We start from the raw sequence: 13,381 nt of genomic DNA on the forward strand, positions 1-13,381 counted from the left end.
GAGCCAGGACTCAGACCTAGCCCAGAGGAATGACCACGTCCCGAAGGAGCTTCGGGGCAAGTCTACGTGGAAGTCGCCAGCAAAGGAAGCTGCTTCGTGAAGGGCAGAAAGTGGAGGGATAGGGTGAAAACTGCCCGAGCCGAGCAGCGCTGGACCTTAGAGAAATAGCAAAAACAAACAGCTTAGTAAAACAAGTCAAATAGCAAGTGAAGACAAATAGCAAAGGCTTCTTCAGCTGCATTACTGCCAGGAGAACAAAGCTGCGCAGCGGGAGAGGTCCAGGCTACCAGGAAACCGGGGATGGAAGAACTATGTGGATCCCTGAGCTGCAGGAGGGATGGCGATGTGGAACGGGGGCATCGGAGGCAAAACAGCTAATGGGAAGAGGGACGGGCAATACTGTACCACCACCCCCGCTGAGCCCCGGGAGTCTGGCGGGATGAGGTCCAGGAGAACGGGTCGTCTCCACCCCACGACTCTGCTTCTGGACCTGGGACTGCTGCCATTGCAATTCAATCCTCCAAGGGTAGCCTCTCGACTCGAATCAACAGAGCCAGACTTGGACCTCTCTCCGACCTGCTCCAGTACCAACCCCGGGACACGGACACCTGAATCCCTCTGGCCGTCGCCTACAGCCCCCGGCTCGGACACCTTCGACATGTCATGCATGGAGAAGGATGACTCTCTCACAGTCCTGTCCTTACAGACAGCCCCTCACCCTTGAACCGCGTCTTAAGAGACAGGCCACCTGACTACCCATCTCACCCAGGCAACGGACCCGGATGCCTTCTGTGCCCCAGCATCCGTGCAGGCCACATCGCCACGGGACTGAGCAATGCAACTCCACCGATGCCGTCACCTGCTCCCAGCGCCCCTCCGGACAGATGGGGCCACGCCGGTGTGACAAAATAGTGATCACCCGTCCGACATCAGGTGCACGGAGACACGCCGCCGGTGAAAGACGCTGTCACCTCCCTGCAGTTCAGCGCTGACCGGAGGGCGGCTGTTTTCAGGCAGCAAACTTTTAGAAAACAATCTCAACTCCTTCCCTTCCCTTGTGCCTTGGTGGCCAAATCTGCCTCCCCTTCTGCACTGCTCATCCCTGCACATCCTTTCACAGCACCCGAGGACGTGAGCTCTAGCCTGCAAAAGCTTGTGCTCTCTATATCTCTGCTTTAGTTAGTCTATAAAGTGCAAATCTACCCTGCCTTCATTCTGTATCGTAGAGCCGGGGGCTGGCAGGGAGCTCCAGACATCGCATCTAGTCCGACCCCTGCTTGAGGCAGGCTCAGCCCTGTCCAAACCAGCCCAGGCAAACCCATCATCTAGCCTCTTGGTAGACCTACTGTCAACCCAACACAACGTAAGACCTGAACCTGCGCCAGGTCTAGCCAGGGGACCACGGCAGCCAACGTCCTGCTGCTGTAAAAGTTGTTAATACAACTCCAGAGAGCCCAGGTCAGGCCGTGCCCCCGCTGCAGAGGAAGGCAACCCCCCCCCGTCTGCACCAGTCTGAGCAGAGGGAATGGGGCTGTGCCAGGGGCGACTATGTCGTGTGGCTGCAAGGTCGGACATGGGAAATCCTCACTGCTTTTGGCAAGGTGCAGCACCCGGGGCGGCTACGTGGCATCCAGGGCAGCGCCAGCCTCTGCTGTGCCCATTGCGGGGGCAAGATCAGCCCCCGCTGTGACAACGGCTGCTGCGCTGCCACCCCCTCCATGCAGCGACTGGCTGTTCAGGTGCAGCGGGACCAGCTCACACGAGGGGTGACACGGCGGGGGCCTGCGATACCAGGGCGTTGGGCTCTGGGGGCCAGGAGACCCCTCCCAAGCCGGTGTCCCTATGGCCTGGGTAACGCTCTCCATGAAGTAGACAGGGCTTTCCTGGGGTTGTGGAACAAGGTCCCCTGGGAATGAAACGTTCCCACCGTTTCTCCGAGCTCTGCATGCACATCTCTGCCTCATCCTCATGGATGAGGGCAGGGAGCATCAAAAGCCCGGTCTAAAACCACCCCATCAGGCAGCCGCTATTAGCCAGAGCACTTAATGAGCCCAGGGAAGTTGCTGTGATTTTGCAGCGATGAAGCAGGAGGAGACCCTGCATTGAACACGCTTTAACAAGCTCCATGAAGAGGTGCAAAGTGGAGTACTTGCAGTCTGCAAACCTCTGCCCTAGCAGCGTTTCCAGGCACAAAGATTCAGTTTTCAGCGACTCCATCCCCTTCTTTGTCTCTCTCTGGTGAATGGGCATTTATCCATTATTTCGTGCCCTCCTCCACGCTGAGTACGCAGGCCCATGCCCCACCGTGGAGTTGGATGCTGTTCGTCATCTTGGATATCCGGAGGGTGTTTTCACCGTAACATCTGGATGCTTCACGATCGCTAATTCGACAGAGCCACGGCAGGTCGCGCTGGGCAACGCACGGCCTTGCTTTGCAACGTGTAGCTTCACGGCAGAGGGTTTCCACCTTTTTGAGACTTGTTAGTCTCACGGCACCCCTCGGAAAAGGGCTAGCTCTTAGTTTTCACTTGGTTTTTTGGCTGCATAAAATTGCTGGAGCAAATCTCCAGTTGCAGGCAACTCAGGCAGACCACAGCAGGGCTGGTGGGTTTCAACACTCCTGGTTTCTATTTAACATCTCTGGGGTTAGCTCGGGAATCATGTCTGCGCCCCTAACAGCGCTAACACCACATGGCCCCATGCTGCACCCTTGAAAGGATCTCAAGGCACCCCAGGGTGCTGCAGCTGGGTCAAGAATCTATTTTCCAACCTCAATGCACGACTTTTTAAATGCACGGCTATTTAAATGCAACTCCCTAGATGTTTTAAGAGCTTAAATGTTGCACAAAAGCCCAGAAACCCCATCCCGCAGAACACCGCCGAGCTGGGCCGGCTGCAGAGCTGAGGTCTGGTGCAGCAAAGGCTTTGCTCTAGGTCAAGGGTGGATTGCCCCATAGCGACAGCCGTCTAACCTAAGCCCTCGCCCTCTGCACCTCTGCTTCCTTCATTCCCTCTGTATTCCTGAGTCCCAACGGCGCTGCGCTGAGACCACTGGACCCCAGGGAAATCCTCGCTCAGCCCCAGGCTGTAGCAAGCGCAGCTGTTTTGCAGGATGGAGCAGGCAGGCCTGTCAATACGCAGGGGCTGGGGGGTGCTCCGCGGTGAAGGATGGGAGAGGTCCCGCCTCGCACGGTGGGTCTGTATCTTGTCCTCAGGGACGGCTGAACCTGCTTAGCTGCAGCGCTCCACATCAATGAATTCCTGCGCAGACGCCTGGCCTGGGAAATGTCAGTGCAAGCGATTACAGCTGGGCATCGCTACCATCTCTGCTGAGGCCGGGTTGCACCAGAAACGCGGTGCGGCGCCGGCCACGCCGGCTCTGCGATTTCTTGCGTACAGCAGAATATATCACTGAGGTCAGAAACCAGCTGGGCCCAGCCTGAGCATCCCCACGGCAGCCGCTTGCACTTCCAAACCAATGTTTCCCACGCTGTAGAGAGATCAACATCCACCTCCTCCCTCCAGGCACCGACGGAGGCCGGTTTTTGCTTTCCCTGGGCCAGGAGCACAATAAGATGACGAATGAAATCCACTGAGGCGTGTTTTCCACCCAACTGCAGTCGCAAGGAGCCAAACGCTCCCCGTGCGGAGAAGCAGCTGGGGCTGCGCGGTCCCGTCGCTGCCTGAGTTAGCCGGAAAGAGCCTGGGCACCACGAGGGAGATGCCTAGACGAGCGCATGGAGAGAAGGATAGCTACCCCAAGTGACTTAGGCTGGAGGGGGAGGCCTGTAGGGTCAGGGGGACTGCATAAGTGCTTTGCATAGGGGATTTGTGCATGCGACTGCACCCCCTGGTCTTGGCCCGGGACTCAGGTGGGGGGCAGCTCTGGAGACAGAGGCTTGTGCCTCTCCGGGACAAAGGATAACCTCCATCCCTGCTCTCCCGGATGGCACGGACATCCTCAGCCGAGACCCCTGCCCTCCATAGCCTCGTTGGGGTGCAGGTGGGAGCCCCCTCCATGCTTCTTGACCACCCGAGGACACTGCGATCTCCCACCCTGCCCTGAACGGTCCGGCCACGTGAGGAGCCCTCCCCGGTGCGCTCCGCTGGGTGCCCCCTCCGCGCCCGAGGCGGCGCTCCCCAGATGTGCCGCTGGCTGGTGCCGCCTGGGTACACACGGCACACGTTCAGGCTTTTCTCCCCAGCAACCATCCCCGGCCCCTTCCTGCCCATGCTCTTCCCCCCGCTCTGCCAGGGGCCCGTGGGCTCAAACATTAACTGCGACCCCCCAGAGGCCACTTCGGCGTCCGGAGAGTTTGGTCAAGGGCTGGTTAACTGGTGACTCATTGCTGCTCCGGCCGGCACAGGCTGTGACCAGCCCCAGCCCTTGCATAAGTCGCCCCCCCATATAAACCCCCGGAGGCGTCTGTCCCAGCCCCAGAGGCGCCCGTCTCCCATCCTTACGCGCAGTCTCCCTCCTGGGGCTGCAGGGAAGGAGCTGGGATGGAGGTCGTTCGCATGGTGAGTATGGACAAGCAGGCCGGACGGGGCCGAGGGAGAGGAAGAGCTCCCGAGTCGCTGCGCCCTACCTGTCCCTTGTCACCCCAAGCCCCGGCGGGGAGCGTACCTTGCAATGAGCTCCCGCGGCTCGCGCCTGCCTGGCTTCCAGTGTCCCAGGAGCTGCCATGGACCGGGTCAGACATGCCCCCATGGCCCCAAAGTACCCCTCACTGCCCTCTGTGCATTGCCCCTGCCCCTCAGACACCCCCGGCTCCCCACATCTCCCCCATGCTCAGCCAGCTCCGTGCACCTGTGCTCCCACCCCTCCCCTCTCTGTCCCGGTCTCTGATTTGTCCTGGGTTCAAATGCCCAAAGGACAAAGCTGCCCAGTGCAGGGTCCTAGGTAGCAATGCAGCTGTATTGGATGGGCTGCGGGGCTGAGCAGAGGCAGAGAAAACAGCCAGGATAAAGGAAGAAGAAAGGAGATCACGGCCTGTTAACACCGGTGGGGTGAAGAGATTAGCAGGGATCAAGGTGACAATAGAGGAGACCTGGAATCCACCGGCTCCCTTGGCTCCGATTGCGCCTACCAGGCAACTGGTTTTAAACTTTGGAGCAGGAATCAAAGGGGGGTGTGATTGAATGACCAACCTCCCCCACTTCCCCCCATGGACGGTACTGACCCCATCCCACTGCCCTCTCCGGCCTCCCTGCAGAGCCTGCTCCCCTGCTCCCAGACCCCTGCCCCTGGCAGATACCTGGTGCACCCTGCCCCCCTCAGCCTTCAATTGGGCAGCCCCCCATGCCCTCTCCTGCTGGCACAGACCCTGCCTGCCCAACAGGATCCTGCGTATTCAGGAGCTGTATTATCTGCGCCCATATATCAGGAGGCACGAAGGGCCATGCCCAGGCCACGGCCAGGCTTGAGCCACGTTGGAGTGCGCAAGGGGCCGGGCGAAACGTCCGTGCACCCCCCCTTGCCCGCAGGCTGATATCTGGCCCTACGAAAAGAGCCAGCAGGATGGACCCACGGACACTCAGGCAGAGGGCTCAGCAATGAGCGCTTTGTGGCTCATATCATTTGGGGCTGGGGTCCACGCTTCCCGCCGCCACATTGCACAAAGCAGGTCCCTGCCGTGGACTTCCCCCATGCCCTTTTCATGCTGTGAAGTGCTGGGTGGAGCTGGAAATCCCTCCTGCCCTTCTCTTCCCTTTGCCAGGGTTTATTTCTTGCCTCCACCTAGCTGACGTATTCTCACTGGCATCCTTAACACTAAAGGAAGACCTGTAGACCTGGGGCCTTTCCTTCTCCCTAAAGGAACGCGTGCATTTTTAGGTGGCCAGCGCTGTTTTAGATAAAGCAGATCCAATGAGCCCATGAACCCATCTGCAGCGACACGTGTACGGTCCACGGGGAGGGTGCAAATAACAGAGGAATAAAGGGGAGAGGTCTGGATGCACCTGTGCACTTTCCTTTTCTGAGATTAGATACTAGGAAAAAATTTCTCATGAGGAGGGTGGTGAAGCACTGGGACAGGTTACCCAGAGAGGTGGTGGGGTCCCCATCTTTGGACGTTTTAAAGACCCGGCGTGCAGGTTTGGACTGTGTCTGTGATGCAGAAGCATCTGCAACACCTTCCTTAGAGCGCCGGTGGGCGACCAAATGCTCTGCTTCCTGTCACCATGCCTCCAGGCTGAGCCCTTAACAAACCCTCTGAGTTTCTCAAGCTCTTTATCTAGCTTTGCAGCCCTGGCTGTCAGACCTCTTTGCACAGGCAGGCTTTGCTTGCTCAGGCGGCTGGTTTGCACCGCTAACTTTGGTGGATTCCCTTCCCAGGTCCAAGGAAACTCTGTCTTGTCCTGGCTTTGCTGGGCAGCCCTGCTGGGGGTGGCCTCGTCCTTCCTGTGACCACCTGTCCACCGCTCTCCCGGGGGTGCGCTATCCATGGCGGCTAGCTCGTGTAATCCAGCATCTCTCCAAAGTCGCTCTGAGCACGCAGCTACCAGCTTCCTTTGCTTTTCCCCTTGGTCGAAATGAACCTTGGCACCGTTGATGCCATCCAGAATGGCTGCAGTTTCCAGGGGTCCTCGCAGTGCCCAACCCAGCCTGGCAGTGGTGGGACCACATCGGAGCTCCTGAAAGGGGCTGGGTACCAAACACGCTGGGTCCTCTCCTTGCCCTGCGATGCATGGAGCCATGAGCCAGCCCAGTCCTTCCTCACGCCCTGAAGGGAAGGGAGCTTTCCTGGGGGCATGAGTTGTGCAGCCATGCCTGCCTGCTGGAAGACATGCTCCAGCTGTGCTGGTCCTTGCACCCCTCATGCATGCACCCTCCTGGGGCTATCAAGGACCTGGCACCCTTCAGCCATGACTGGGTGCTTCCCCCCCTTGCAGGTATAACCCAAGGGGTCTGTTCCCATGCGTGCTTCCCCCATGCCCCTGGTTCAACGCCCCCGTCTTGGGGACAAGCTGCGAGTTTGTCTCATGCACATTCCCTCGGCTTTCCTGCCGGCATGCCAGGCGGCATGCTAGCCCTCGAGCCCGGCCGGCTCCAAAGTACCCAGGTCCTGTTTCTTCCGGCTGGAAAGTCCATCCATCCGGGTCTGCATGGACTCATCTGAGCCTGCTGTGCTGTGCCATCCATGCCATGTCGGGCCCGCGATGCCCCTTGCCAGTGCTCCCAGCCTCTTGGACAAGGACGCAGCCCTTGGCAGGTCCCTTCTCTTTGCCAAGCTCAGGGTAGCGTAACACCACCGCGGTTGCTGCTTGTGCCATCTTGGATGAACCCGGCACTGACCCTGCATGCTTGTTTGGGGCTCTGGGCTTTTCCCCAGAAGTATTTGGGGTCTCCCCTCCCGCTGAGAGCAGCACATGAGCCTGGCCCTGGACAGGAGATTTGCTTGGCCAATTCTCCCTGTTGTCGAGGGTCAGTTCTGCTGCTCTGGTCATCATCTGGCCTCTCTTCAGGGGCTCTTGCCCCCAGATTTTGGGGTGGCCCTTCAGGCTCTGCGGGCAAGGGATATTTGCACCTTATAGGTTACAAACAGACAATGCATTTATCCCGGGGTGCATCATGTTATCCCAGGACAAAGTGCAGTCATTCGAACGCCCGTGTTTGCTGTCCTGGGATAAAGCCGAGAAAGGTTCCCAGGATAAGAAGTACAGCTAGCTAGTTTATCCCGGGATGCCGCAGCGCACCTGGGCTTGCATCCTGGAATCAAAGGCAGAACTTCACTAAACCCCGATCGCAAGGGCCGTGTGTGTACGTGCCCATCCCGGGGTATTTCTGATCCGGGTCAAACTCTGTCCAGGGACAAAGGCAGTGTCTGTTCAACCACCTCCGAGGTGTGAGCTCTCGTCACCGGGTGCTGATTAGGGAGGGCAGGGAGCAGAGCTACACGGGAGGCAGTCGCCTGAGCCCTGATAGCGCCTGCAATGCAAACCTGGGGCCCCTCCTTGGTTTCTTGGGATCGGCCGTCTTCCTCCCTGCCCCGTGCTACAGCTTCAGCAAAGAAACAGGTCGTAAGACCAGCAGAGCTGCCCTGGACCGGGTCAGACCCGGGTCTGTCGTGCCCGGTCTCCGGTGTCACACGGCAGACAGCGGAGGCTGGAAGGGAGAGCGGCTGGGTCTGCAATGCGGGCGTCTCTGCAAGCAGGGAAAGCAAGGCAGGGGCTCCCAGGGGCCCAATCCTGCGGGGTGCACAGGATGGGGCCCCTCACGTCCCTGGAGCACCTGCCTGGGGCAGCCAGAGAGCACGGGCAGCTCCAGGCCGCGCCGCACTTGCACTCGCACGCCATAAAGGGAACAGAGGTCCACTGCCCTGAACGACCTGCTGCTTCCACGCAGGCAGCTGGCACCGTGCAGATGTGCCCCCTCCGGGAGGGGGGCAAGACCAGCGCCAGCTGTGCGCAACATAGCTTTGCCCCTGTGGCCACAAAGGAAGCCTGGGAAGAGCTTCTAGACAGCCAGGCATCGGGTCAGGGAGGCGTGCAAGGCCGGCGCTTGACACTCGGACGCCACGAGTGGCATGCAGATGTCTGTGCCGAGTCACAGACACAGCTGGATGGATGGATAGACAGAGAGAGACGCCCGTCTGGCTGCACAGATAGGCGGGCGCCCTGACATGCAGCTGGGCAGATAGGCAGGCAGGCATCCCGAACACGCTCGCACGCAGCCGGACGCATGGCTGGCCGTGCCGTTGACTCGACCCATGCCGGTGGGGTGGAGGGGCTGGGAGACCACGTGTCCGTCCTCCCCTCACGGCTCCTCTCCCCGCAGGACGCAGACCCCTCGCAGACGTACCGTCCAGAGGCAGGGGCGGTGCTGGGCAAGCCGAAGGCAGACTTCAGGAACTACACGGTGAGCTCCTGCCTCCCCCCCCGATGCTCGGGCACTGGGATCAGCCCCAGCTGGGCAGGGACGGGACCGGAGGCTGCTGCTGGCAAAGGCTGGCACTGCCACGCTTGCCCCAGGCAATGCTCCCGACCTGCCCCCGGCGTGCCCCTGAGGCTGGGTGCCGTTGCAGGATGGCACGCTCCTGGACCGCGTGTACAACACTTACCTGCTCATGCACACGCACCAGACCGTTGACTTCGTCCGCAGGAAGGTACGTTCCCCACCCCTGGTGCGTGGCCACCCCCTCCCCAGAGCCCGGGAACGACCTACCTCTGACGGGCCCTGACCCTAGGGTGGGGGCTGGGGTGACCCCCCAGTCCCGGCCCCGGTGCTCGAGCCAGGGGCTCACGGCCAGGCCGTCCCCAGCACGCGGAGTACGGGGCCTGCTCCCATCGCCGCCTGAGCATCATGGAGGCCCTGGACCTGCTGGACGACTTGGTGGACGAGTCGGACCCGGACGTGGACTTCCCCAACTCCTACCATGCCTACCAGACAGCCGAGGGCATCCGCACGGTGCACCCCGACAAAGGTGGGAATGGGGGGAGCCCCGGGGCGCCCTGCTGCTCCCCGGGGCGCCCGCCTGACGCCGTCCCCGCCCTTGCCTTGCAGACTGGTTCCACCTCGTGGGGCTGCTGCACGACCTGGGGAAAATCCTCGCCCTCTCCGGCGAGCCGCAGGTGAGTGGTGGGCCCCGGGGACGTCCGCTCCAAGCAGGGTGCACGTGCTGGGCACGGAGGAGCAGTCTGCGGAGGCAGGAGCTGGCTCCCCTGCCTGCTCTGGAAGGGGGACGCCGACTTGCCCCTCCGGGCACGGCCTCCGCATCAGACCGGCCTGGACCTTAAAGGCTGCAAGGGAGAGAGGAGCAGGGAAGACCCTGCTCGGACCCCGTCATCTCCCGTCCAGCTCCGCTCTCCGCCCCCGCGTGACACGGGCCTATTTGCTAAGTTAAGGGATCGTGGACCAGTGCCCACCAAGAAAGACTCTAAGCCTCCCTCAAAAAGGCTACTGAGAAAGCAGGTATTGATGTCCTGGGGCAAGGTCAAAGGCAAACGGGGACAGGAGGTCACAGGTTCAAAACAAGGGATCTGAAAGGGGAGAGCCCACCAGACAGTGCGCGCCGGCCCTCCAACCAGTGGACACTGCCCAGGGAAACTGCCCGGGGCCAGGGGTAGGACAGCTGCCCCACGGTCCCTGGGGGTCACCTAGCCAGACCCCCCTTCCCAGTGAGGTAGACTGCTAGCTTGGCCAGGGCCAGGGCCAGGGCCAGGAGGAGGTTGGCCAGGAGGACCCAGGACTTTGTGGGGTTGCAAGATGGTCCTGGCTCTGATCCAGGCTCCACTGGCTCTTGCACTGAGCCCCTCCATCTAGGTCACGGCCGCCGCAGCCGGAGCTGTTCGTGTGTCACGCTCAGGCACTAGTGCACGTGCGCCACGGGCAGTGGCAGGGCCGGGATCCCCGACCCGGCAGTGCTGCACCCCAGCCAGCGGGGCCAGAGGATGAGGGGCTCTCAGCTGGCAGCAGCAGTAGGGTGGTGCCCTCGGCGTGCAAGCGCTGTGGACAGGTCCCCAGTAAATTAAAGAGGAGAAAGGGCAGCCGGGGATGCACTAACACGCTCAACCCTGGAGGAAGGAGCCGGCAGGACTCTCGGCTCCACGTGGCAGCCGGACCCACTAGGGCATGCACGGGGCTGCACGGTTTTCCAGCAATGGGAAGCAGCATCGTCCTGGGTGCCAAGGACGGGTGCTTCAGGGGCACGGGCAGGCTGCTCCAGCCCCATCCGTGCTCTCCCTGCAGTGGGCCGTGGTGGGTGACACCTTCCCCGTGGGCTGCAAGGTCCAGAAGTCGGTCGTCTTCAGCGACTCCACCTTCCACGACAACCCCGACACCCGCAACCCCCTGTACAAGTGAGCGCCCTGACCCCGGCCCCGAGACCCTCCCTGCCCCCACCTGCTAACCCTGGCATGACGGCCTGCTGCACAGCTCCCCGTGGGGCCGGGCACCCTGACCCCGGGGGGGGCCACTGAGCAGGGTGTGGGGAGGCTAGCAGGATCTGCTCTGACACCCCTCTCCCTTGCTCAGCACCGAGTACGGGATGTACCGGCCCCACTGCGGCCTGGAGAACGTGCTCATGTCCTGGGGCCATGACGGTGAGGACACGCCAGGACCTGGGGCGGGAATGCACAGGCGGGGTGCATGCTGGGAAGGGGCAGTGTCCATCCGTTTCCCGGCCTGGGACAGACAGGGGAGGGAGTGGACCGAGGGCGATGGGTCCATCAGTGGCGGAGGGAGCAGCAGCCCCCAGGACCTGCCCGAGGCCGAGTGCTTGATCCTCTCGGCGCTGCCGTGCTGTTGCTTCCCGGCGATGGGCCGTTGCGGTGTCAGGCACCAGGGCCGACGCTTCCAGACACGAGCAGGGTGTCCAGCGCGTGCCCGGCCTCCGAGGCGAGCCGGGGGCACAGGCCGAGCGGGGCGGCGGGAAGGGGGCCTGGCGCTGACCCGCTGCTCTCTGCCCGCAGAGTACATGTACAAGGTCATGAGGTTCAACAACTTCGCCCTCCCCCCAGAGGTACGCGAGGCCAGGGCAGGGGCGGCGGGGGGGCTGAGACCTGGCTGGGGCGACCCTGTCACCGTGTTGTGCCCCCGCAGGCCTTCTACATGATCCGCTTCCACTCCTTCTACCCCTGGCACACCTGCGGCGACTACATGCACCTGTGCAGCCCTGAGGACCGGCGCATGCTGCCCTGGGTGCAGGAGTTCAAGTGCGTGCCCCTGCCGGGGCGGTGGCAAGGGATGCAGCTGATCCAGAGCTTCCCCCCTCCTTCCAACCCAGCCACTGGAAACCAGCGGCAGTCCCTGCTGCAGGGAGCCGCTGGAGTGCACGGATTTGCACACGGGGCTGGAAAGCCTTGGGGTTGGAGGGTGCAGGGACCCATGTCTGGGCAAGAAGGCCCTTCTCCAGGCAGCCAGGGGCTGGGCCCCCGCCCTGGACACTGCTGGGCTCGCAGAGCTGGGGGAAGAGGCTGGCAAGAGCTGGGTGGAAAGGTGGGGCGAGTTGAGGAGGTCTTGGCTTTAACCTGGCCCTTGCCATCTGCTCCCCGGCAGCAAGTTCGACCTGTACACCAAGGGCGAGGACCTGCCTGACGTGAAGCAGCTGAGATCCTACTACCAGTCCCTCGTGGACAAGTACTGCCCTGGGCAGCTGTACTGGTGACGGGGGGCCTGGCCTGTAGCTTCCAGGGCTGGGCATGGGGGAGAGACGGCAGCGCCGCTCAGCGGAGAGGGGTGCAGATTCCTGCTAGCCTCTCGGAAAAGAAGCCTCCCCGGGACGTCCTCTCTGCACTCCCGGGCACAAAGCTTCCCGCCCACCCCATGTCGCCGGCCAGGGGCTGCACCTGCATGAAGACAGGTGTGAAGGCAGAGCAACTCAAACGACCATGACCCCGAGGAGCACTTCCTTGTGTAAACCTAATAAAGCCTGTGCTGCACGCTCACCTGTCACCTGCTCGACACCCCTGGTCAGGGGTAAAACAGTAGGAGGGCCCTGACCCTGTACAGAGCAGGAGCGTGGAGGGCCCTAGCTGATGCTGGCACAGGAGGGCCTGCTGTCCCCTCAGCCCTGCTTGCTGCAAGTGCTACCCCTTGCCCCAGACCCACGTCCCCTGGCAGGAGGGGCTGCACCGGCCTCCACTGCGAGCACCTGCATCCAGGGGGGCACGGGCTCCGGGGGATGCGAGCAGGGGCAAGGACCCCTACACGCGGCCCTGCTGCAGGCTGGGACAGGCAGAAACCCAGGCCTGGAATGTCAAAGCTTTATTTAGAAAACTGTAGGAAACGTCTCTGTTGGGGGCAGCAGCTGGAAGAACGTGACAGCGGGGCCCTGCCGCAGCTGAGGGGAAAGCGGGCCGTGGGCCCCAGCACTGCTCCGGACCGGGGACCCTCCTGCCCAGGGCTGAGCCCCGCAGGGGGCACGGGAGAATAAGCGAAGTGGTTTGGATAGAGGCAGAAAGGCCCCGTGAGCACCCGGGGGGGGGGTCGTAACAGCAGGTGGGGTCCCAACACGACCCTGAGCTGCCAGGCACGTGGCGGGCAGTGGTCAGCCCCACGGCACGGCTGCTGGGAGCACCACGCCGGCCCCGGCAGACCTGCAGGTGCCAGATTTGGAGCTGAAGGCACAGACCTGGAGGGCTAGGCAGGCCATGGGGAAGGGAGCGCACCCACCACGGCCTTTCTCCAGCCCAGCAGGGACGGACGAATGGGGCCCGGTGTCTGGGGGAAGGGGAGGGGAGGTGTCAGAGGCACTCAGGCCCCAGCAGAGCCAGGACCCATGCGGCTGCGGCCGGAGGAGGCCGAGACCTGGGGGGTCGCGAGCGCAGACACAAGGCGCCGTCAGTCCATGCCCGGAAGACTGGGGGGGTGGTCGGTGCGCTGGCGGCTACTTCTTGGTGGTGCGGACACGGCCCTCGCCCTTCTCCTCGGCCTCTCGCC

The 13,381-nt window shown here is 62.2% G+C and overlaps 2 protein-coding genes across 2 annotated transcripts in view; one reads left to right on the top strand and one right to left on the bottom strand.

The window, feature by feature from the left end:
* Nucleotides 1-4,376: 4,376 nt before the first annotated feature.
* MIOX (myo-inositol oxygenase) lies at nucleotides 4,377-12,392 on the top strand. Its single transcript, XM_006033601.2, has 10 exons — nucleotides 4,377-4,521; nucleotides 8,780-8,860; nucleotides 9,027-9,107; nucleotides 9,263-9,425; nucleotides 9,506-9,573; nucleotides 10,691-10,800; nucleotides 10,976-11,043; nucleotides 11,413-11,462; nucleotides 11,543-11,655; nucleotides 11,999-12,392. Exons 1-10 carry the CDS (start codon nucleotides 4,504-4,506, stop codon nucleotides 12,105-12,107), a joined length of 861 nt encoding a protein of 286 aa, XP_006033663.2. The 5' UTR covers nucleotides 4,377-4,503; the 3' UTR covers nucleotides 12,108-12,392.
* A 936-nt stretch (nucleotides 12,393-13,328) lies between these two features.
* The window catches only part of LMF2 (lipase maturation factor 2), a 7,601-nt gene continuing 7,548 nt past the window's right edge, over nucleotides 13,329-13,381 (bottom strand). The window contains exon 14 of the mRNA XM_014524655.2: nucleotides 13,329-13,373. Coding sequence (XP_014380141.2) covers nucleotides 13,329-13,373 — 45 coding nt within the window. The remainder of the gene's footprint in view (nucleotides 13,374-13,381) is intronic.

This window comes from Alligator sinensis, unplaced genomic scaffold (assembly GCF_000455745.1).
Source record: "Alligator sinensis unplaced genomic scaffold, ASM45574v1 scaffold1083_1, whole genome shotgun sequence".
Classification (NCBI taxonomy): Eukaryota; Metazoa; Chordata; order Crocodylia; family Alligatoridae; genus Alligator; species Alligator sinensis.

Coding starts and splice junctions, on each gene's coding strand:
- MIOX (XM_006033601.2), top strand. Junction 9,426..9,505: donor CACGGTGCACCCCGACAAAG/GTGGGAATGGGG, acceptor CTTGCCTTGCAG/ACTGGTTCCACCTCGTGGGG. Junction 10,801..10,975: donor ACCCGCAACCCCCTGTACAA/GTGAGCGCCCTG, acceptor TCCCTTGCTCAG/CACCGAGTACGGGATGTACC.